Source organism: Ammospiza nelsoni, chromosome 3 (assembly GCF_027579445.1).
Source record: "Ammospiza nelsoni isolate bAmmNel1 chromosome 3, bAmmNel1.pri, whole genome shotgun sequence".
NCBI lineage: Eukaryota > Metazoa > Chordata > Aves > Passeriformes > Passerellidae > Ammospiza > Ammospiza nelsoni.
In genome coordinates, this window is record NC_080635.1 from 12,121,439 (window position 1) to 12,147,233 (window position 25,795).

Consider the following 25,795-nt stretch of genomic DNA (forward strand, 5'->3'; position numbering starts at 1 on the left):
ACTAAAAATATAAGGTAAGGTGTCGAGGAGGTTAATAGATTGATGTTTTTTCTGTTCTGTTTTGTGGTGGTTGTTCAGGGTTTTTTATACAATACACAAGCAAAAGGTTGTAAACATGTGGGACTATAGTTTAAAATAATTCATAAAAGAGTAAAGCATCTGTGTGGAGTAGCTATTGCAGAAATGATAAAAATTTTAAGGCCATGAAAGGAAACTTGTAAAACCCGGAAACTTGTAAAACCTGGAAACTTGTAAACCTGTACATCACTGCCTAATTTTCACATTAATTGCTGTAAGTTAGGAAGGAATAGCACATGGTTTTGTCAATATCTTGTCATATAACAGATTAGGTGATAATGTCTGACTGTCTAAGGAGGTACAGACCATCCTTGGATCATTGTGGTTCTTCTGAAGCTCCCAGCTATGGGGACAGTCTGGCAGGGTTCAAGACACGTGCTCTGATTCATTACACAGTTCTGGGGCTGTAGCAAAACTCTTAAAACACAATGCAGAAAAACTTCCAGAAAAAAAATTATATTTACTGGTGGCTATCGCTCAGAAAACAAATAAAGAGGAAAAAAAATAAATTAATCAGTCTCAATGTCCAAAATTGAGCCCAGGCACTACAGCCCATTAGTTTAATGACCTTTGCAACACATTGTTTGCAAGGCTTTCTCTGTGTTTCTACAAAAATAGTTGTAAAGCCACTGGGTCATTTTTATGGGCAGGCAAGAAGCTCTAGCTAGCCTTGTCAGTCCCCTCGTTGGTTTCATGGGCTCATTATGGCCACCAGCTGCTGAATATTAATATGCTTTTATCTCTGTCAGCTTGGAGACAAATGCATTTCCTCCCAGCCCCTTTGGCACTCCCTTTGTCTCCTGCATCATCATTACCAGTATGGCAAAAACACAAAGGAGAGGAAAATGCTGAAAAAACACAGAACTGAACAGCCTAAACCTTCTAGAAACAGGCAACCTTAACTTTCCCACCAGTCTTTTAGAAACAGTGAAGATAATTGCTAATTGGTTTTCTTGGGTATATGCCAGAGAGACAGGCTGCTTCAAAATGGTAACTTACTGACCTTTTCATGGGTACAAGATTATTTATCTGGCCCTCATTAGGGAGACCTGTGCCACAGTCTCCTTAATAATGTGGTGATGGCTTTTCAAACTCATTTTCTTTCCAAAATTAGTTCTCATATGTGATCTATGTCCTTTGGTTCATTTTTGAGGGGTGTCCATGTCCTGTATGAAGCAATCTCAGCTTACAATACAAAGATTTGAATGTAACAGTTCTTACAGGTTAATTTTGAGGGCATACAGCTGAATTCTTGGAGGGGAGGGAAAATGTAGGTCCCAAAATTGTAGGTTTTGCCTGCAGAAGGAGCAGAGCCCAACTCCAAAGTCTTTCAGCAGCTTGCGCCTGTCTGGTGCTTCCTAAGCACAAATCTGCATTTGCTGCAGGTGCAGCAAACCCCACAGAACTCCTGACCCTTTTCTTGGAGTTGACTCTTCAATAAAAAGAAGTGATGCCCCACTCCTTCCTTTGGCCTCACTGTTAAAGACCTTTCCCCAGGAGTGGGGGCTGCAGATTTCAGAATACCTGAATCAGAGGGATGTCCTGCTGCAACCAGGCTCACAAGCACCATCAAGTGACCAGTGTGACTAAGGGACACAAAAATAATGCTTCCTGAGCGAAGTTGTGTTTATCTCTGCCTACCTTGAGTTTGCAATTTAGCAAATGCCCACAGTAAATTGATGAGGTGAACCGTGCTCCCAGATTTGTCAGAATAGCTCCTACAATTTGGCACAAAAAAAAAACCCCAAACAAATTGCTATATCTGGAGATAAGCAGCCAGAATCTTTCAGGAATTAGTTTCTGAAATTTTTTTTTTCTCTGCTGATTGTGGTGCTCTGTTTTCTTAAGTATTGACTCTAGTAAGCCTTTTCAGAAAGACAATTAATACCTTGGAAAGCAGCCATCAGCAATCTGAAAAAAAAATATTCTCACCAAGCTGTTTATGCATGGCAAGGGGGGACTCATAACACAGATTAAAGAGGACACTTGTTTAAAGTGAGGTTACTAAGGATGTATACATTATATGGCAAATATATTGACAAAGCTGTCCTGCAGGAAAGATATTCAGTAAATTGGATTATCTACATTCTAAAAAGATTATCCACTTTAAGGCCTCTGGAGATTTGCTGCTGGAATAAAAAGAGAGGGAAGATCTAGGTTGCAGTCTAGCTAAATATTTTTTCAGTTCTTTTTTCTGCTTTTAATTAAAAGAACATCCTCTCCTGCTCCTAATCACCATTCTGTGCCTCTGTGCAATCAGTGCCTTGTACCACCTGTAGATTTACTTCAATATGAAATGATTTGTCAGAGATTCTTCCCTCTTCATCTCATGCTGCTCAGTTGACACCAGTGAAAACTGAGCCCTGAAAACTTTGGAATTACTGGAAAGATCAGAACTAACCCAAGGCACTGGGGATGGTTTTTCTCCCATGCTGGGTGAAAGCCCTGAGAGCCAATGTGGAGTTTTGCTATGCTGGGATCAAGTTGCCCCTGGGAGCAGGGCTTGAATAGCAGATGCTAGAACCCTGTTACCTTTCATTGCTGCACCATGAGGATTGAGATTTTCTTGGGGAAGGACTGCAGAAAGAAAAGCTCCTTATGTCTTCTCTGCCCTGCAGTAGCCACACACTGCTTGGCAGCAGTCTCCTCCTTCATTTTCCTGCTGGGGGAAATGTATGCCACAATTTGTGTTTAAAAGGGGCTTGTAAAATAGGATTGCACCGATTTTTAGCATATGACTCATTTAAAATGAAAGGCAGCTTTCCACTAAAACCCTGTATATCTCCAGTAATTTAGAATGTGTATTTTTAAATATTGTAAGGGAGAGTTACAGGTTCTTCTATTGCTTCTAATTTTTTTGATGAAGTCCTTTTATGAAGTGTAAGTGCAGAAATGTTTTAAGTAACAAGGGCCTTGTATAATTCACCTGCTTCATTAACCATGCTTTCTATTTAACTATATATAATAGTTTTTCACAGGCATTTTTGTGGAGCTTTCTTGGTCACACGTGACAGCTGTTATTTTTAAGTTAACACAATGTCAGACCACTCTGAACCCTGAGACGAAACAGTCTTGACATTTCAGCAACTTTCCCAAATTGACTTCTTGAATATTCACTAATACTGCTTTAATTTTTCCCTGCATATGAACTATTGCTTTCTGTTAGAAGATGAGACAGATCAAAGTTGTCTTTTCAGCATCTGAGGATACCCAGATACCATCTCAGGGAGCTCAGAGCAGTACTTATGCAAGTGAATGACTTTTTCATGGACTTATGTGTCACCCTGAGTTCCCAAATGTAGGATTTGGTTGTCACATGGAGACGTTCAGTTTCAGTTCAAATTATGAAACCTGAAAGACTGCAACTCTCCTGAAATGATCTAGGTTCATAAAAAAACATCATGTGAACAATCTTACCTTTTTCCAGTCTCAACCGGTCCTTTGATCACAATTCAGCTATTCAGGAATGATTCTGTTTAAAAAATAAATAAATAAAAGGAAAATGATCTGATCTAATAATAAAATAATGTTGTTCTAAGTGCCAGAATAAAAAAAAAAAAAAAAACAAACAACAACAACAACAAAAACTTACATATCCTGTGTTCTTTAAGAAACCAATATTCTCAGTGAAAGGTTACCTTCTTTACCATCTCATATATTAAAAACACAAAGATGTAATCAAACTTTCAAGAATCCATATTTTCTCTTTGTTTGGTGGGGTAAACATGAGACTTTTTGGTGTCTGGGAAAAGCTCCCAAGTGTTCAGAGGCCAGTCCAGTCCAACTCCTCCCTCCAGCACTGAGCCCTCCTCCCAGCCACCAGCAGCCACCAGTCATGGCAACACCACATTTTTCCTGACCTTGCCGCTGCTCTGGATAACAAAATTTGACTAAATTAGATGTGGTCCGTCTCTCTGGATACCTGTGGCCTCAGTGGCAGTGAGCACAGGGTTATTCTTCAGAACCAGCAGCTCTGGGGTGGTGTTTCATGGACAGGAGCCACAGTGCAGTGGCCAGTGATGCTCAGTGCAGAGGGAGGGTGGAGGTATCTCGGACAGAGGCTTGGGTCCATTTCCAGCTGCACAAACTGCTGAAATGTTCCCATGGTTTTGGCTCCTCACTATCAAAGCTTCTGGGGAGCAAAATATCCTAATTCTCTCCTAATTTCAGCAATTAATTTCCCTTGGAATTAATGTGCCCTCTGTTATAGAGGAAGGTTAAAATTTGGTGGGTCGATACTTTTGTCTTAAAACAGCTACCATGAAAATAATTATCCTGTGTCAGTGCAGTTGATTTCTTAGAATATGTTGGGAAATTAATATGGACAATTTACTGAGATCATCTGGAGGGACTGTGTTATCATCCAAGTTAGGGTTTCTCCCTTTACCTCTGTTGCAGAATTCAGCTTGTACTTTGGACAAAAACCTTTTTAAATTACGATGTCAAGTTTCCTACTGAGAAACCCCAATTTGTGGCTAAACTCTGCCTTTTGTGACAACCATTTTCAGTCCAATATTCTTTCTTCTTCATTAATTGCTGCCTTCTTTCCAGGGGCAGACTGAATAATCTTCATCTTCTCTTCCCCTTAGGTTAATATCAAACACTGGCCTTCGGTTTTTACCTGCTGTCCACAAGGTTCACTCTTTCCAGAAAGTTTTGCTGTAAGTTTGAACATTTGCTTTTCACTTTTTGAAAGCTGTCTTTGAATGTTCTTCTGCACCAGCAAAACCTTTCAAGACATGATTCCCCATGTGTTCATTTATTAGCTCTGCAGTGTTGATTGTGATTTTGCAGGCGCTGATGGTCAGGAGGTCTCAGTTCTCTCCAGGTCTCCCTTCTACAAAGCATTGGAACTTTGACTTTACAGACCACTTGTCCTTTAACTGCAGTGTCTGGGTGGCCCAGGGGACAGCTAACAGCCTTTGACTCCTCTTTCAGAAGCTGAAATCCAAACCAGGATGGTGGCAGAGGAAATTTGTTGTCGCCTGGTGAAAATTTTCTGACCTGCATGGGAAGAGTCACTGATCTCAGAGCTGAGTTCCATCAGAAGTGGCCACACCACAAAGAAAAGAAAAATAACAACAACAGCAGCAAACCACACCAAAACCCAAACTCAGGGGGTTACCTACCATACCCTTTTCCATTTTCCTCTGTCAGTAAAACTGCCCAGAAAATTAAAAATTCTTACAATGGAAAACTCCAGTGCCAATGAGGAAAAAAAATTTGTGCAAAACTTTCTTTGTGAAAACAGGCTGTCAATTTCCTAAAGCACTTCTTCTGCAAAAAAAATGCATATCAGAAAAACTTGGTTTCTTTTTCACTGAAAAATATTTTGACATACATTCCTCAGTTGGTTCTTAGTATAACTGAAAACATTTGGAAAAGATTTATTGTTAATTCACATACAAATTTCTGCATCTTCAGATGTTTGATTAGATTATTTCAACCTGCAGAAACATTAATCCTGCAATTATTAATGGCTATTTTAGTAATATCCATTAATATCAATAAAAATGCATATAAAACATAGAGGTGATGCCTGAATATAGTGTACAGACATATAAGATAAGAAATCAATTTCAGGAATACATTTAATATTTGTAATTCTGAGAACTTCAGTTCATTGCTCCTCAAAACCATCAAGGAAATGCAACAGCTATGGCACAACAGGGAATTTCACCTGCACACCTTTGTGTTTATCATCAGTCTTAACTAGACAGGAATTATTGTGTCCTGTAGCAACAAGAGCTTTTAATTTTTTTAGATGCAACTCCTCACTTTCCTGTAAGAATAAACAGACCTTGATACTGATTGAGTCCCAAACTAGACCTCAGTTCAAAACTTGGACCTTCTGAGGTCAATAAAAGAATTCCCCTTGGCCTCAGCTGTGCCAATATTTAAGTCCCAAAGACAGATCTTGAAATTTATAAAGGGCAGAGCTTTCGTAGAGGGGTACAGTTCACTCACATGGGTGCTGTGTTCCCTCCCTATTCCTGCCCCTGCTGCCCTCAGTTTTCTGAATGAAGCCTCTGTCTAAGTGTCACTCTGTGCAGAGTGGTGGCTGCATGGAGCTGTCAGCATGAGATAATTTTTGCACTTAATTTCAAGCTTTGCAGATAATTAATTTTGTTCTGTGCTTTCCAACAGAAACTGTTGTTGTTATCTTATTGTATTTCATATTTCTGGAGTCCCATCTTAAAGTCCATACCTTCTTGCTGGTCCTATTATGCAGCTCCTCTCTGCAGCACAGTTCCTCATGGCTTCCATAGGGGCTCCTCCTGGGCTCTCGACCCAACCCCCTTTTATCCCAGAGCCCTTCATGAGCTACAGCTGCTACCCAACCAAGGATCCCACAGCTGTAGCTCATCCAGAGCAACAGGACCCACCTATCTAATACATAGGACTCTCACTACATATATATATTCACAAGGACTCCTTTATAACAATACATATATTCAGGCCCCTACAAGAAACAGCATGGAAACAGCAATATCCCCAGTCTAAATTATGAGTAACATTACTTAACTTCTTTGAGGCCTATATTGAGCCACCAACAGAATGCTCCTTTTTTTATATATATATATATTTTTATATCAGTCACAACTGAGGAAAGACAGAAATTCTTATTTGTCCATTCAACAAATTGCACTGACAGGGGTCCTGCATTTAAGTTCTTAAGCACATACAAAGCTTATAAGCAGCCCTGTTGACATCAGCTGGGGAATGATTCATGGGCTGGTAGGTGCCCTGCTGGATCAGGCCAGAAAGGCTAATGGCTTTCCTCCTTCTGTAGGGGGGCTGGGAGAAGGGGTGGCTCACAGCCCCCTCTCATTGCATTTTCTGGGGAGTGTGTTTGCTGGAGGAGCTATTTCATCCACCTCAGGGTTATAGACCTGAGCTTATATGCATTTTAATGTCTTCAGCCTATTTGGGAGGAAGGTATGGGGGTGTTGGAAATGTTTTGCTCCAGCCTTTTTTTATCAGGAAGGTTTGTGCTCTGCGGGAGAAAAATGTCTTGGAAATTTTGGTTATTACCCTCTGTCTGCAGTACTTTCTCAGATTGAATATAGGGGGGAAATACTGTGTTTGAAGCAGCATATTGTATTGAAAGGCTCGTAGAAGTACAAAAAGGTGTAGTTTCTATTGTATTTTATTTTTCAGAGATATTCAAGACAATATCAATATACGTACAATTGAAAGAAATTCATTCATGGGCCTGAGTTCTGAAAGTGTGATTCTGTGAGTAGACATAGCAAATTCATTATTCTCCTTGTTAGCTCATTTCTTTTCCAGAACAGGGTCAAGGATAGCAGGAGTTGGGCACTTTTTCATACACTTCCAAATTCAATTTGAGATTTTACATCTCTCCTTGCCCCTGAGATCTCTGTATTCTGTTTCTCTGCCATGAAACAAATGAATGCTTTTGGATTGTTTTTTTTTTTGGGGGGGGGGGGGGGGGGGGGGTTGGGTTTTTTGGGGTTTTTTTTGTTGTGTTCTATTCCTGCTCTTTATTTTAGAAGCACATCAGAGAGTGAATTTAGTAATTACCAATGCCAAGGTTAAACACCTACAGCTGCAGTTCCCTGCGATACAAATTGTGTTCAAAAGGATGGCACGACTCATAAATATTTACAGTCAGACACATCACTCAAAGACATTTATTACTTGGGCAGAATGTATGAAGATGTTGTGGAAATGTGGTTTCCTTGTACACAATGTTAATGCATTGGTACAAGTGGGTTCCCAATGCAGTTTGGAGCTGTGTGGTTAGCTGGCCCTACATTTGATTTGAGCAGTCATGTATTTTAATGAACTGGCTTCTTTGATCCTTTCTCTCTGTATATCAAAACATACTGTTTGCTTGCTAACAAGCTGCCTTCCTTTCACTTAGCCAGTGGCCAGACTGGAAAAAATTCCCACCATGTGGTTTACCTGGCACACTGAGAGAGAAAAGCGAGGTTTGAATTGACTGAGCTCACGTCAATTGTGGGGGAGCATGGTCAGACCATCAATAACCAAGAGAAGTCATTTGGCTTTATCTCTCCCTTTTCCCTATCAGTTATGCACAAGCTCTCTATACTTTTCTGAAGTTTTAAACACACACACACACACATATGCACACAGGCTTTTTTCAAGTATTTATTTCCAAAGCACTGCGCAACAAATTCTATGTTTGTTTTCATGATACCACTGGAGGGTAAGATAAATAACCCAGAGTTTTGTGGTGTTTTGATCTCTCTGTGCCACTTGAGCAGCTTGAGGTTGGCTTTCCCCTTTCTCCCCAAAATATTTCATTGCTTATATCAGGAAGAAATTCTTTACCAGGTTGCCCAGAGAAGATGTGGATGCCCCATCCCTGGAAGTGCAAAAGGCCAGTCTGGATGGAGCTTTGTGCAGGCTGGCCTAGGGAAGGTGTTGCTGTCCATGGCAGGGGGTTTGGAACTGGGGGATCTTTAAGGTCCCTTCCAGCCCAAATTTTCTGTGATTGTCACAGGCTCCCCACACCCACCAGTGTGTGCAGGAGCAGCAAGAGCTGTGTGAGCAGACCTGGCCTCCAGCACCCTGATCAGACAGTGTCCTAACTTTACTCCAGTTATCCCTAGACCAATGTGGGACAGAGCCCTGCATGCACCCTTTGAGAGTCCCTGATTAGGCTTTCTATGTGCTGTGGTGAATTTAGTTCATTTTAGGCACAAATATGCCATTTTTCTATACAAAACTTAAATCCCAGCAACTCAACAGAGTCACGGCAACATCATTTAGTGCAAGCAGGCATATCAAGATGATTGAAATCATCCAGGACCCACTGAACCCCCACATTCTAGGGAGAAACCATTTTAATAGGCTTAGCTATGGATGACTCCAAGCATATTTTCACCAGTAATTTGGATTTAATCTTATGCTATGCATGGGATCAGCACAGGTGGGAGCTGAGGAGACATTTGGTGATGAAGGGCTAGAAATTTGTGGAAGAAATCCACTTTGTTCCCAGGTCTGCATGCAACTTAGGCTCCAAGATAGAGCCTTTCCAGTCCTGAAATAGAGTGTAAATTCCTGTTCCTCAGGGACAGTGACCTCTTGCACTGGGTGAATTTTAGAGTTTTAAAAATCTGCTCTAGCCATGAAATGATAAGGAAAAGTTCCCATGTCCAAGCTCTGATCTCTGCCTCCACTGTCACCTTGCTAACATAAGAGTTAGTGGAGTCAGTAAGGATGCTGGTTGGAGTGAGGGGAGAATATGCCTCAATAGGAATTCATCTATGTGTACTATAATGAGGTCTCAGGGTTTGGGTAATTTTTTTTTTTTTTGCTCTTTTTACTACTCAGATGCTATTAGCCAGGTGACAGGAGTATATAGTCCACACTGTGTGGCTACAGTGACTGTTTTACAACCTTAGTATCTCATTGCATTAACATCATGTTCAGTGAGAGAATGCAGCAAGTGCTAATAGTGTGATTAAAAACGTATCTATCAGCCTGGCAGCTACAAATTTATAAGATCAATGCAATATAATAAATGTTTCAAATGCTGTAAGCAGGGACCTGTCTCTCCTCCGTGCCTGCTCACTCATGTCTAATGGTGCTGGCAAGTGAAGGGGACGGTGACAGCTCTCCTGATCCATCCTGACAGACATTATAGACACAGAGATATGTGCATCTGCCTGTCATGGTCAAAGGAGCAATCCTTTCAGCCAGACCCATGACTGATTTCCGTGCTGACCTTAGCTCACCACCTCAGACCTCAGATAAGTGGGTCACTTGTATGCTCAGCTTTCAAAGTGAATTAGAAAAGAGTCCAGGTTGGCTGACAGTTTAATTAAATCAGGCCATTTCTGCCATCAATCAGCCCTGTCACTGCCTGCTGGAGAGGGCGTGAGCTGCGCGGTGACGTTTAAGGCGAGATGAAAGATTGCACCGTAAAGATGATAAATAGAGCTGACCTCAATGTAAATTTTTAGCACAGTGAAGGGACAGAGGGAAGGTCATTAAACGTTAATTAGCTAATGCACCAGAGTAAAAACTTGGCAGAGAGCCCCAGGAGCTCCAATAGCCAGGTTCACTACCTGTGGCCTCCCCCTGGGGAAAGGAGCCTGGGGAGGGAGGGCTGGGCAGCAGGGCAGACAGGGGGTGTAATCTGTCAAGGCAGCAGTGTAGGAGGAATCACCTGCTGCCTGGGCAGTTTGGCTGCCCCCTGTGCCCTCCTGCCTGGCTCAGTGACCATCATCTCCCCTCCTCCCCGTGCCTGGCTGTGGATGTCAGCCCACGGCACGCAGCAGGCTTTTTTCCCTAATAACTGGCAAAGGTGAGGCCGTGGCCCAGCGTTTCAAAAGCATCTTGATAAGAGTAAAAGTGAGTGGCACTGACAGCACCAACAGGAAAGATTCTGGTCACCCTGGCTCCTCTGCTGCCTTCCCAGTGGAGCCATGAGCAGCAACAGCATCTTCACCAGCTCTGACCTTACTGTGGAACTTACTCCAGCTGCCATCTCTCATGATTGCCCTCATCCACCCTATTCATGTCTGCCCCCTCCAAAGCCTGCCTCCACTGTTGGGGTCTTACAGGCTGGGATTTGTAGAAATTTCACCATTTCAATGTCCATTTACCAATTTTGTTTGTTTGACATTCCCTGTTTTGAATTGCATACGTTTCAATCGTGAAGCATAAATAAGAACACAACTCTCTTCTCCTTTTCTCTGTTGCAGATGGCTCAATAAAAATGGAATTCAGGACATTGAGGATCATGCATTTAATGGAACATATCTGGATGAGCTGTAACTATTTCTGTTGTTTGCAATTCTGAAAAATGAAGATAGTAACTTCTGCAAGATTTTTTTTTTCGTTTAGTCTCAGATTGTTTCAGCATAAAATATTGTGTTTTTCAGAAATCTAAGTGATAATCACAACCTAGAAAAATTACCAAATGAGGTCTTCCAAGGAGCCAATGGACCTGTTGTTTTGTAAGTAGCAGTTGGATAACATTTTTCTCATTACTGACTCCTTAGAAAAGGTCAGAGAAGAACATATGAATGCCAGTCTGGATTTCAGCATCTTGCAAATCTTGGAGGTCAAGACCAGAGGTCTAGCTCTGAATTTTAAAAAAAGGAAGCCATAACTGAAATATCAGTCTAGAACTTTTATTTTCACTTTGTCCTCAAGTTTTTGTGAGTATTGAAGGTGAGAGATTTAGATCCAGGGTCATAAACTGGATCAAGAGAGGAGTCATTCTGCTTTGTTTTTTCTGCTAAAAAAAAAAAAGCTTTTGGTTTTCTGTTTGAGCAAAATCAAGACTGGGTGAGTGGTTCTAATGCTGAAATCTGAATTACTTGCCACTGAAAATCTGCCCCTGCATCTGTGCAGCTTGATTCTGAAGCGAAATTCCCATCCTACAGGGATGGGGATTGGGATAGGTATGAGATACATCCCTCCCAGTTGCAGCAGGATGTCCTTGGTGAGTGATGAGGTGGGAATCAATAACTCAGCAGTAGAAATTCAGCAGTAGGATGCTCATGGATCTCAGCCACCATTACCTCAAGCCACAGTTTGCCACAGCCTCCAAAAATATATGAGTTTGCTCATCTGCCTGTGTTTCTGAGCACCACACGTAAGGGCTGCAAGAGGGATGTGAGGTTCTTTTTTCATCTCACTGATTCATTGGAGCCTTTCTCTCTTTGCATCTACCCTGGTTGTCCAGAAAGGGCTAAAAGTCACCCCAAATAAGTGAGAGGGGTCATTGGAGCTGTTGGAAGATTTTGCACAGATGCTAGAGTGGTTACACATCTGAAGAGGAGGGAGAAAAAATTATTAACCTTCAATTGAGTCCAGAGCTCATCTGAAGGCTTCATTTTCCACTGTGTGTTGATCAGTGCACCTATGATATAAAGAGCTGGGCTTGCTGCATTCTGCTCCACTTCCATTGTTCCTTCAAAGCATCTTCTTTTTCTTGGAAAAGACTGACACTGGAGCATCTTTGAATCAGTAGTATCTTAGGTGTTTCTTTGGGAAATCATTGTTTCCTGTAGCAAAAAATAAGTGCATTTTCTTTGCAAGCTATACTTGATACAATCATATTCTGGAGGTTTATCAAATTGATTTGCCTGTAGTTGAGATTCATTTGATAGTTCAATTTCTAACACTGAGTTATTTGTGTAAAAAGTTTTCTGTTCCATTACCAATACATCCACTATTCTGTGGATGGGAAATTACCTTTTTATCCTGGCTGAGATCATGAGAGAAGAGCCTTCTTACTCATCCATCACCAGGGATGTGCTTTCACTTGTGGAAATGATTGACCCATAATCATATCTTTGCTGGGACAAATCATATTTTTGCTGTTGCTGCAATCAAATCCGTGTTGCAGACTGCAGTGTTCTAATAGAATGAATATCAAGGTGGTTTAACTCCTGATCTTCCTGGACCAGTGTTAAGGAGTCAATTAATGCCAACTTCTATTTTATAATCCATCATATTAAAGTAATGTAAAAGAAACACAAATAGACAGCACCAATCATGGGCCTTGTGCAGGCTACAGAGTTTCACAAATTAATTCCTCTCTCAGACTTACAGCTCTTGGCTGAATTAGAATCTCTCTTTGGGAAAGACATCAAATTTTGAGTTAAAGGATTTCTGCGTTGACAGTAAGCCAGTAAATCAAATAGCTAATAAATCCCACAACTATACATATTCCTTCTACACAGATATAGACTCTCTTTCCAACTTTGAGTTTCATAGCTTCAATTTTCAGCTGCACTGTTTCATTTAATGGTCTGCAGCTCCTCTCAGAGCTGCAGTGGCTTGCACCAGCCTTTGCTGGCATCCTTGGTTCTCTAGCTGTGTCCTGGCTCAGTGCAGAGCGAGCCATGGCTGTGCCCCATCTCACCCTTGCAATTTTTCTTCATTGATAGTCCCACATTTGGATGCTGCAGGAGAGCTCCAGCAGATCCCCAGCTCCACAGCTGAGCCCTGAAGTTCAGCAGAGATCAGTTTAAATACAAGCACGAAGAAAATTGTTCTCTCCAGTCCGCCTATCCTGCTCTGATTTCTGCTCCAGGAGCTATTTTTTGCTGTTTCTGTAGGTGTCTTTCAGACCTCATCAGCTGGTCAGTACTTCTGCTAATCCAACAGAGACTCCCAGTGGGAAAGGGAAGTGTTTGGAGGAGAAGGCAGATTCATTTTGCTGTTCCTGCACCGGCTGCTGCCAAGGCTGATGACTCACAGCCAAGCAACAATAACACAAGAACATGTATTTCAATTGCTGATGCCTTCTGGTTTGATTTCCTACTGCCACTTTATAATCTTCTCCATCAGACTTATTTAATTTATCAAGCCTCTAACTAGAGAACAGCATCCCAAAGAACCTCTGTGCTGAGGTGTGTGTGGTAACTCAGTGGAGTAATTTACTAAAGCACCTGCACAATGTCTGTGTTTGCTTTTTGGGGCTTTTCAGTGGTGTATCCATAGCTATCCCTCACAGACATACTGAAAAAAAACCCACAGGGTATGCAAAGCACTTTCCCTAACTCACATCTGTTTATGTGTGATAATGAGCATAAAAAGAAAAGTTTCTTCAATAAGTAACAAGTCTTTCTGGGAAAACTATTAAATATCTTTGAAACTATTTAGAGATGATGAAAGATTCAGAAAACTTTTAGATATTTTTAAGCTCTATCCCTATTCATATTTATTTCCACACAGTGTAAAACCAATTTGGATGCAGTCATGCTTTTTATCTAACAAGCCAAAGGAAACATTTTTTTTTTCCTGTGCTCTTATTCAGAACTAAGAAGTTACACATTCTCTTAATGATGCCATGAGAGTTGCTGTCTCTGGATTTAAGCAGAAACCTGCTGTTTAGTTTTTGACTCATGAGCACACGCTCTGGTGACAGTTTTCATTAGGCAGAGCACTGAGGGCAGCATCAGCATCAGAGTGAAAATTGAGGCTGCTCATTGCAGCCTAATTGCCTCTTCAAGCGTCCAAGGTAGAAATCGATGGCCCAAAATTTCTCATCAGCTGCCAGGTTTAGCTCCTGTAGAAACAGGCCCAGGACCTCAGGACCTCTTCTGTGAGAGGTGTGGCTTCTCTCAGCCTGCCCTGCAGAAGTTCACAGCACTTAGGAACACACCAATCTGTCTTCTGTAAAAGCCACAGTCCCAGTTGGGGGCAGAGGAGTGGGATTTGTGTTTGCTCCTCTCTGCCACAGCCCATTGTCCAGCTGCTGAAGGTGGCACATTCCTTCAGAGCCTGGATGTAAAGCCTCAACTGTGGGCACAGCATGGACACAAGATCCTCTTTACCAATTTTACAAACTGCTTCATCATCTGCCTATAAACTTCTTACGCTTGGCTGGTGCTCAAATAGAGCCCTTTCCTGGTACTCATTTTGCTTTTTAGACCAGAGAACAGAGGTGCAAATGTGTGTATGGTACATAGTAACTGTCTAAACTTTATTACATGCTGCTAAAACCTGGTCTCCCCCTCACATGGCACCACTCTCCTGTAATAATGCAATAATAAAAACAATTTGTGCATGTTGGGTGATAGAGATCAAATAAAATGTCCTGACATCACACTGTCAAAGATGAACTGGAAATTGTACCTTTGAGGGGACATGGAGAAAACTGCAAATATTGTCAGTCCAATTCCTTGATTAGGGAGAAATCTGTTCTTTTCTTGGAGAATAAGGAGCAGAGCAGCCTCAGCAAACCCTGCATCCTGGATCAGTCTCAGGCTGTGAGAGCACAGGGCTGAAAGGAGGAAGAGTGATTTTGTGCAATTCACTTTTACCTTTGCTCTCAGGCTGTCATGATCTGAGGGACATGGTTCCTGCAAGGGAATTGCAGAGATGTTTCGCCCCAGCTGCTACAGTCTGGAACGACGGGGATGGATTTTCTCTTAGCCTGGAGATGGAGCACCCTTGGTCCTTCTTCCCTTTCTTCACTTGCATTGCACAAGTCAAGATTAAGTGTATGCAGAACGTGTTTCCTTTTAAAAGCCCCTCTAATGCTCCCTTTAGTTCATTCATGGCTGCAGATTCCATCACTGCCTCTGATAGCCTGTCCCACAGTAATTGCCTTCACACAAACGCATCTCTCCCAACTCCTGCAGTCTTGCCCCTTTCTTTGCTTCAGTCTCTGCTATATTTGTTTTCTAAACATCCAAGAAGGTTTTGTTGGGAGTTTTTTGTTCCTAACAGGCTGAACAAGGCCACCCCTGTCTCTCTTTAATGTTTTTCTTCCTAATGAGTACAAAATCTGATATCCCCAACCTGTACCCACGTGTGAGCTTCTCTCTTTGTGTTTATTGCCTTTTCCACAGCAGCCTTCCCATGATGTGATGTTCGTATAGCAAACTTCTATTGTGATTTCATCAGCCATTTTGTCTGTCCTTTAACAGTATTATGGGATGATTGCTTCAATTCTGGGTATTTACTAAGCTCAGCATCATATTGCAGTAATAGTTTATGTGCCTGCTAATTTCCATCCAGAACATTGTGGGATTTTTTTTCTTTTGTTCTCACAGACTAACACCACTTGATTGTTGTTTGCAATGGATATTACCTCAGTTTGCTGGAGGAACACCCAATTTAGCACTGGATCATCTTTTCGGTGTTGATTTCCAGCTGATCTGTTTCCAGTCACTGCTCAGAGAATGAGTAGGACAGTATAAAACACATATCCATTGTTGAGCAGTAAATTTGCTTTTTACCAAGATTTTCATATGTTTTCTTAAAGGGATATTTCCAGCACGAAAATCAGTTTCCTGCCAAGTCATGGATTAGAACTCATTAAGAAGCTAAGAGCAAGGTCTACATACAATTTAAAAAAGCTTCCTGACTTAAGCAAATTTAGATCTTTGATTGAGGCAAACTTCACCTATCCTAGCCATTGCTGTGCATTTACAAACTGGAAAAGACAAAAGTAAGTGATTTAACTTGTTTTTCTTTCTGGTGCTTTTCAGCAGTTGATAGTGAATTAAATAAAATTCCTCAAAGTGTGGATAGAAAAGGTCTCTTCAGTGCAGGTAAGTAAATGGATGGAAATAAATGAATACACAATACGTCCAGGTTTATGCATGCCACACAGTGCACACAGGGAATTATTAAATTTTGATAGCATCAGCACCTTCCCCAGGCACAACTCTGCCCTCACCTGTCATAAATCCATCTTTCACTGGGACCAGCCTGGAGCCACACTGAAGATATTAACCAGGAAACATTTGATAACTCTTTCAGAAGGTGACTGGAGGGAAGGCTGTGGTTGCAGAGAAGCTGGTCAACACTTGTTCATCACTTCAGGAAGGCAACAGGACCACTGAGTGATCCCAAACTCTTCTTTCGGAAAGCCTCATTGAAGTTGGAGCACTGCCCAGCCAAGCATCACAGATACATTTTCTGTTGAGTCCACATTCACTGCAATTTGGGACATGTTTTCTGAGCAGATCCATTTCACACAACTCAACAGAGCAGGGTGGGAGGCTAAGGTGCCTTTTTAGGCTCCAAAAGCAATTTTACATGCTTCTTTTTAATTTTCCATTACCAAGTTGCAGTGAGGCTTTAGGTATCAGTGATTCTCATTGAGTATTTTCACCTCAGTCACACAGTCTTGAAACGTTCACGTTTAGTAGTTAATGAACCTTCTGAATCTGTGCCACTGGAAAACATGAAGAACTGTTTCCTACAAAAACCCTTGGTATTGTTTGAAATTTTTCCTTCACTTCATGTCCTGAAAGGTTTGGACTTTACCATGAGAGAAAACAAATTATGAACCATTGTTACAATTCAAGACAACATCTTCAGAAGTGGCATAAAACTTCAAAGAAAAGTAAAACCATGCAGAGAAAGCATAAACTGTTAGTAGCTTCTCTTTTAATACCCTTTAATAGCCCTTTGTTTTACTTTTAGCATTGTATTGTCTCCAGACAAGGGAAGATAACTGAGTTTGCTGATAACTAATAAATATTTACATGTGTTTATAAAACTGTGTTAAGAGCACAAGTGTGATGGTGGAGACTGTAGTGATGACAGAAGTATCTGACAAAATCCATCACCCATTTTTGGTCCAAAATGCTACGTTTTCACTAGAACAGTTGATCAGCAGACAACGTTTCCACACACTTGTGCAGTCTTATGCAGACACAGTGCCTGGTGGCTTCTGAGCAGAAATGGGTCCAGTCCTTCCAGAACTGGTGGCAAAGTGTTGTTTTCCGATGAGTCCAGTGAAAACATGCTTAGTTATGGATGTGCAAAGGAACACTGATATCACTCTGATTGATATTTTCAACGGGATTTATTTGGCTTCTGGGCTGCTTGGGCCTAATCAGGACCCAAATCCCAGAATCCAGCCCTTAAATTTGCCAACTAGACTTTTCAAAAACAAAGTAACAGTTGCTATTGAAGGGAAGCTACAGGAGGAAATAGTCCTGACCCTGTGGTGAGCTCTCAGTGTCTAGTCCCCTCACCTGGGCTTTGAAAAACTTCCATGCCACACACTCGCACATGGAATTGAAGTCCTCAGCACCCACTACCCCTTAGTACAGCCCCACTTTTGGAAGCCTTTCCCTGGCTAGCAAGAAGGCAAGGAGAACACAACAGAGCCCTTTGCACAGCCTGGGTAAGTGTAATTTTGCAAAGAAATGCCAAGAAAGCTGTGAAGAGCTCACACAGCCCCAGTGTGGATGTTCGAGGCTGGGCTGGAGCACCACGCCTGGTGGGGCTGCTTCTGGAGCAAGTCTGGTCACAACTCCACTTGCCTGGTCAGCAGAACCAAATTGGGAATATTTATCCATGCCTTTAACAGTTACCATTTTTATTTTCTACCAAACATTAGGCATAAATGCAAAATTATGAGAACCTATTGCCTACATGAACCCTTCCTGTCAGCTTCTTTTTTAACATAATTAAAAATTTTCACTTCTTTCACACGGTCATGTCTCTTGTAGTGAAATTGGTGTGAAACTGAGATCCTCTCTCCAGATTAAAGAGAGAGAAAGTGGATGCATGTGTTTGGTTTGAAGACTGAAAGTATTACCATACACTTCAGCAGAGATTAGTCACACATACAGTAGCTACACCCTCTTTCATTTCAAAGCAGTTTTCATGACAGCTGGCACAAGCTGCGTGTTCACTGAAGGCTGCTCAGGCTGTTTAGAAGTTATTAATACTTTGCATAGTGCTTGATCACACAATGTGTAATATTCCTTTGGTGAGAGCTGTGCTTAGCTCAGAGCAGCAGGGATTTATTGTGGTGGTGGGAGCCCTGGTGTGACCTGGCTTGTCATGCACCTTCACTGGAGAGGGACATTCCCTGTGGCCATTTGGCTCACAAAATACTTCCAGGCAGTCCAGGGAGTACAAAAAGGATGTCTCATCCTCATCACCCCAGAAGTGCATTTCTAAAGATCACAGCAGCAGCTGGTGTTCACATGAGAACTCTGGGAAGGAATTAAGACAGGGATGTGCAGCCCCTTTCTGGCTGGCTGTTCATGTTTGATTTCCCCTTTTTGAGACTTTTGCAGCACTCAAATCCCTAGATAAAATAAGTTACCATAGTGGATCATGCTCAATCACCTCTCCAAAAACTGTCTGCAGCAGCAAACAGGTGCTGTTGTGATAACAGAAAGCTTAAACCTGTTACAGCAACAGCGCTTTCTAACTTTTGGAGGATGCCACATCAAGCACAGTTCTGCCAGTCTAAGAAACACAATTAAAACATAAGACAGTTTTGATTTGTTTTCTCATTCCAATAAGGATTATGTGCTAAATATTGATCTGTAGTTTGAATAATATGGTGCTGGCCTAAGAAATGATAAGCTGCATTCTTAAGACAAGTCTAGTACAGTATGTTGAACTCCCTTCACATTTTTCTGTGACTGGAAAATAATATCCTTGAAGTATGGATAGGGCAGAGGCCGGATGTTAAAACCCTCAACTTGACATAGGCCATTAGGAACTTCAGCAAGATTTTGGCTTTCCTTGACATAAAGATCACCTTCTGCCCAAAAGAATGGCATTGATATGACTCTGTCCTTACACTTGATCGTTATTTTTTGGAGGAGCTGTCACTTGAAATCCTACTTTTTCAAAAAATGTGGCAGCATCAAGAATGGTGTTTGGGCCTCATCTCACAAGAACATACTATCAGTTGCTCACAACTCACTTAATCGCACTTTTTGGTGAGGATGATTGGCTTGAGATAGGACTTATTACAGAACACAGGTCAAGACTATTTATTCTGCTGAGCATGTTTCTCAGCACACAATATCCTGCTGCCAGCAGATCCAGATGAGGCGCATAAAATAACAACTTAAATAACAACTTGTACAAAGGTAGTAATTTTTGTTTATTTTTGTCAGAGCACTCTGCCAATTTCAATTTTGTTCTCCAGGTTGCCCTTTCTGCAGTTTATTCTTCTAGTTTACTTGAGCAAAATAATGTTAAACAGTAAGGAAAGTTTACAAAGAGAGGGAATGAATTAACTGTATGATGACACCCATGGTGGCAACAGGAAGCAAGGACCCAAACATCCCTTGGGAAATGATGTTTTAACTTGCTCTGAGTGCACTGCACAGCCCAAAGGGGGAGAAACAGAGGGCAAAGATATGACAAAGAGTCAGTATCAGAGGATGGCTCTTCCTTCCCTTGGGAGTTTCATCTTGCCTGCTGCCAGTACAGGGAACCAGCAGGACACTCCCCATTGCCCTTCCCTGGAGCAAGCACCTTATTCCTTGGGATCCTGCTTTCATTTGGGACACAGGCTGTAAAAATAAGTCAAGAATTAATGAAGTGTAATCATCAGAAATATTTAATTGTCCTTACAAATCACTCTTGCCTGGGTATATATTTAGGTCCAGGCAGTGCCTCCAAAATTTTAGAAAAACTTCATTTTTGCCTCATGCTGAGAAATGATTGGCTACAAACATTACCCTCAGTTCATTTTCAAAGAACCACCAATTGCTGTAGCTTTCAGTGCCCCCAAGTGCCTGTTGCACTAAAAAATGAAGGACTTTTTCTCTGTTATTGCTCCTTGGAAGCCTTTATTCCCTTTCAGCCAGAGAGCTGTTGATATATTGATCAATACTCTGGACCCTTCACTCATCCTTATGCGAGTAGAACACAGGACAGCAAAATGTAATGCCTTGTTATTGCTACTGTGACCTTCATAGTGAATATTTGACCTCACAGAAAATCAGTTTTCTGACTCAGTTGACAGTCAAGATAAAAAATATTGATAATGGTAGAGGATGTTCAGAATCTCATAGGAAATGTCCCTCACCTTCTGGTGCTGGACCTTCATTAGTTTTCCTTTCTTGCAGACCCTTTAAACTCAATTTTCAGAAGATGTAGTGAGTGCAGAAAGTCAAAAGGTAAAATTAGGTTACAAAGAAGAATTCTCCCTTTTAGGCTGCTACCAGTTGTTAAAAATTTCAACTTTACTTGCCTAGAGAGTTCTTCTCTCAACTGTACTCAGAGTCAGGGTGGAAGATAAGCTGGGGTCCTTTCCTAGAAATTACACATATAAACTGCAGTCTGGCTTGTAGCTGAATGTAGGCAGAGCTGAACTGGGTTGGTTTTACAACAAAACATCAAGTATTTTATTCCATAACTCAGATTAGATCCAAAACTGTGGATGCAAGTTAATGGGACAACCAAATTCTAAGGCAGCCAAAGAGCTGTTGTAAAAACTCATTGTTCATTTCATGTTTATACTTGATATTTCTTGATATCTATGATCTTGTTGGAGGTGATCATCTTTCTATCATCAGCCAAAATATTTGTTTCTTCTGTAGTCTATGCATGGAGAAGGGCACAGAGCTAATACTCTACAAAATAAACCCAAACACAAAACTATCAAAAATGTTAGTATTTACTTGTGCTACTAAAAAATCTTAAAATGTTTTAAAAATGCTTTCTGACAGAAACAAAAGCAACTACTGCTTGCCTTAAAACATTCAGTTTGGTTTGGTTTGGTTTGGTTTGGTTTGGTTTGGTTTGGTTTGGTTTGGTTTCGCTTCACTTGATTCCTAATCCACTTATTTTAAAAAACAGTTTTTAAGCAAAATGGTCTCCTGTGCCTTGTCTTTCGGTTGGCATCGGTCATCTAGAGATTATCTGGAATCCTGAATGAATTTATTTGTGCTATTTACTTGTGTTACTGGCTAATCACTAATATGATATGAGATACTAAAAATTAACAGCACAAAATGGAGTTTTGTGCCCTGGCAGAGTTACAACATGGTGGTGGTCAAAACCTTTAGAAAAGAGGGAATTTGAGAATTCCTAGCTGACTTGACTCATTCCTCAAAGCTCAGTGTCACACCGGTGTTCATTGTCATGCATTGCCCCCATGCTTGTCAGTGACAGCTTAGGTGAGAAATTAATTTCTGATGAGGGAGGCTTCTTACAGACTGTGTTATCCAGGTGGATAACTGCATCCTGAGTGTTAGGCAAACATTAGCTTTTCCTTTCCTGTGCAGTTTATGATGTTTCCAAGTCATTTACATGTTCTTGTAGTATTTATAAATAGGGACCAGCCGCACTATTAATTTCAGGCTCCAGGGTAATCTATATAATCAGCTAACCAGAAAAACTGTGCTGTTAATGGAAACTGGAGGATTTTGTGTTTGTTTTTTGCCTCATACTGTGTTTCTTAGCTTCCAACTCCACTCTTTTTACAATTTCAGGACCGAATTGCATCCTATATGTAGCATATCTCAGGTGAAGCAAGACTTTGAGGAGAAGCCTGGCAAAAAACTACAGAGAAGGTCTGCAGCTGAAGATTATATTTCCAACTATGGCATAGGATTTGACCCAGCAGAGAATGAATTTGACTATGGTTTATGCAATGAAGTAGTGAATGTAGCCTGCTCTCCCAAACCTGATGCTTTCAACCCATGTGAAGATATCATGGGATACAACATTCTGAGAGTCCTGATATGGTTCATCAACATTCTAGCCATTACTGGGAACACTGTTGTCCTCATTATTTTAATAAGCAGTCAATACAAACTCACAGTTCCTCGCTTTCTGATGTGCAATCTTGCCTTTGCCGACCTCTGCATAGGAATCTACCTGCTCTTTATTGCCTCTGTAGACATCCAGACCAAAAGCCAGTACTACAACTATGCCATAGACTGGCAGACCGGGGCAGGGTGCAACGCTGCGGGGTTTTTCACGGTGTTTGCCAGCGAGCTGTCGGTGTACACGCTGACGGTGATCACCCTGGAGCGCTGGCACACCATCACCTACGCCATGCAGCTGCACCGCAAGGTGCGCCTGCGCCACGCCGTGACCGTCATGGCTTTTGGCTGGGTGTTTGCCTTCACGGTAGCGCTCCTCCCCATATTCGGGGTCAGCAGCTACATGAAGGTCAGCATCTGCCTGCCCATGGATATAGAGACACCCTTTGCCCAGGTTTATGTTATGTTTCTCCTGGTGCTGAACGTGCTGGCGTTCGTGGTCATCTGCGTCTGCTACACCTGCATCTACTTCACCGTGCGCAACCCCAACGTCGTCTCCTCCAACAGCGACACCAAGATCGCCAAGCGCATGGCCATACTCATCTTCACCGACTTCCTCTGCATGGCACCAATATCCTTCTTTGCCATATCGGCCTCGCTCAAGGTTCCTCTCATCACGGTGTCCAACTCCAAGATCCTGCTGGTTTTGTTTTACCCCATCAACTCCTGCGCTAACCCTTTCCTCTACGCCATTTTCACCAAGACTTTCCGCAGGGATTTCTTCATTCTCCTGAGCAAGTTTGGTTGCTGTGAAATGCAAGCCCAGATTTACAGAACAGAGATCTCCTCGTCTGCTCATACTTTCCACACAAGAAATGGCCATTGCCCTCCTGCATCAAAAAACGGTGATGGCACTATTTATTCTTTAGTTCCCCTGAACCATTTGAACTGAAATGCTTGCATAAATTTATGTCTGAGGCGGTGTGCTAATCACTTGCAAGTATGTGAATTTGAATAATGACTTCAGCATAGCATGCAAACTTGTTTTTTATGAAAAGAAAATTCTTTCCAATTCCCTATTTTTGTTCAATGAACAATCATCAGAGATGACATACCATCTTCATCAGTTCTTGAAGAACAAAGTGCTGAAGTGTTCATGTAGAACTGTCTCAAGAAATAAATGAGATCACAAACTGGTATCTCCCAGCATGCGGGCAGAGATTCCCTTCATTCTAGGGAGTTGTTAGTTGCTTATTGAGAATTAAGTAGCGGTTATATACAGTTTAAAAAAAAAAACAAGTAGAATTAATTTCTTTTCCTGTGAATTGTGTTATAGCAATACAGATAATTAGCTTTTTTCATTAATCACATCTCCTGGGGTTACAGGAGACAGAAGGCCAATTTAAGCCCTCCTCCAGCACAGGCTTGCTAGGAATGAGAATATCTCGTGATGTTTCCATTTCTGTTGAGCACAGCAGGGAGGCAGGAGGCATCTCCAGTTATGCTGGATCTTTGCAGTTCCACACTGTGTGGACCTGTCTTTCCCTGCACAGAAGTGTCACTTTGGGTGGTGTTTGTGTTGGTTTAGATTGGCAGGCTCAGAGAAACCTGTTTTTTCTGAGTTTGTATTAAAGAGTTGGTTTGGTTTAGGTTTTGTTTTCAAGGTAAGAAAGAGCAAGGGCAAGAGAAACCCCTCATAATAAAAAGGGTGTTCTTTAAAGATGTTTTCACAACAATTAAAGTTGAATTCAATTGTGTGTCTGAGAGCCTTGGATATGCCAGCACGAGCCAATGGGCTGCTCCACCAAGACCTGTGAGTCAGGTTTGCCATACAAGAGCATTTGTGTATTATACTGCCTGGGCTGCACAAAGAACAATGACATTAGATGTGGCTTCTAAATCCCTGCACAAAAGTTAATGTGAAATCCTAATTTTTTGTATACTCCTTTCAGGATTTCTCCTTCTCTTCTAAAAAAAATCCTTTGTGCACACATTATTACGTGCTGGTCCAGATTGGAAATAAATCACAAGCTGCATATGTTGAAATAACAACCAAAAAAAAAAAAAAAAAAAACGATAAAAAGAAGAAAGAAAAAAGTTTAAATCAAGATTTTCTGATTTTACAGGGGATTTTACTAACATCTCAATGAATGTACAGAATTTTTACATGATTTGAATATCTAATTTTTGCATGGTTCATCATTCCAAATTGCAACAAAATTTATGGATGGGTAGGGTTTTCTCATGCTGATTATGTGTCTGTGTGTGGATATGTGGGCATAAAGAAAACACCAGGAGAGCAGTCTGGGCTTCATTCCCATCTCACAAACAACTCACAGTTCTGCCCCATGAAATTATAAAAGCTTGGAGTCTCCATGGTTAAATGTGATGTGCTTTAAATGTTCCCTGCCTACAGCTCATAAAATTTCAGTAGCAAATCGTGATGCTTCTATCCATAATTTCCCCTGTCATCAGTTTCACATTTCAGCATCTGAATCTTATGTGAATAACAGCAGGAGGTGATTATTCATTCAGCCTAGCCAGGGAAGGAACTATCAGCTCCCTAGTGCATAAAACAGGGGAGATCAAAGACAGTGTGTTTTGGCGGGGGAAATTTCATTACTCAACACAAGTAACACTCCCTCCAAGATCCAGGAAAAGGAAGAACGAAAGAGAAAAGTGGAAAAGACACTTCATCTCTGGGAAGATCATCTGACTACTCAGAGGAATCATTTTTTTTCACCAATGCTTTATGTCATATACTGTGTGCTGGTGTGCAGCCATTAAAACCCATCCCGATAGAAGTGACTGAATGACGATGTTCCGAAATGACAAATAATCTAGTTATATTTTTTAAAGGGTCCTGATTCTATTATTTGCCTAAAATTGAGGGATGTTCTTTGGCAAACACTACCCCACTTTTGATGATAAATATGCAAAATTCTTGCAACATGTCATGTCACACTTTTTTTGGCTGAGCTCTGTCCATTTTCCAAGAATGAGACCTGGCAGCTCAGGAAAACACAAGCACAGCAGTCTAGAAGCCAGTCTAATAAATCCTCTCACAGATAAATCAGGCACATGAGCTTGATACAGACCATCTACTCCATGCAAACCCATTGCCCAGACATTTGCAGAATCAGAACACAGTTAAATATGTTTTTCTAATTAACATCCCTTAAAAGAGACCCTGCAGGGTTCTGTCTTGTACCCAGAGTCAGACCAGGGCCTGGGATTGAGCCTCCTAGCCCATGGGCTTTCCTCCAGAGGATACTTGTTGGTACTTGAGGAGCAGGTAAAGCCTGCAAAATTGGACACCTTGCCCCGTGTAGAATATGTCATCCTGCCCACACATGCTGCTCAGGAGCTCTGGTGGCAGCTCCAAAGCTAAAAGACTGACTGTGCAGTTACCAAGACAAATTTCTCCCTCTTCCAGTCCTTAGATCTCCTTGGCTTTAGCTATTCTTTTGATTTTAATTTGAAAAATCTTCCACGTTGTGAAGGACATTGTGCAACCTGTGTCTTTTCCTGTGTGAGATACTGGTACTTTTGTATCATTATTTTTTATTTGAAGAAAGCAGTATAAGAAAAAAAAATACCTCAGGATACATTTTGTCCATGCTTGTAATGTACAAAAAAGCCTGCTGGTGTTTGGTGTGGGTTTCCTCAGCTCTTGAACAAAATGTTTATGTTGCAATCCCTAAACCATTTTACATTTCCCTTTCCGAAATCTGTTTTAATAAAACCAATATCAAAACAGAGTG

At 41.4% G+C, this 25,795-nt stretch overlaps 1 protein-coding gene across 1 annotated transcript in view; it reads left to right on the forward strand.

Annotated features, from left to right (window-relative positions):
* FSHR (follicle stimulating hormone receptor) overlaps positions 1–25,793 on the forward strand; it is an 82,362-nt gene extending 56,569 nt beyond the window's left edge. The window contains 6 exon segments of the mRNA XM_059469291.1: positions 4,668–4,739; positions 7,240–7,317; positions 10,782–10,850; positions 10,962–11,036; positions 15,809–15,994; positions 21,756–25,793. Of these exon segments, the coding sequence (XP_059325274.1) occupies positions 4,668–4,739; positions 7,240–7,317; positions 10,782–10,850; positions 10,962–11,036; positions 15,809–15,994; positions 21,756–22,983 (1,708 nt within the window). The 3' untranslated portion in view covers positions 22,984–25,793.
* Positions 25,794–25,795: the final 2 nt, after the last annotated feature.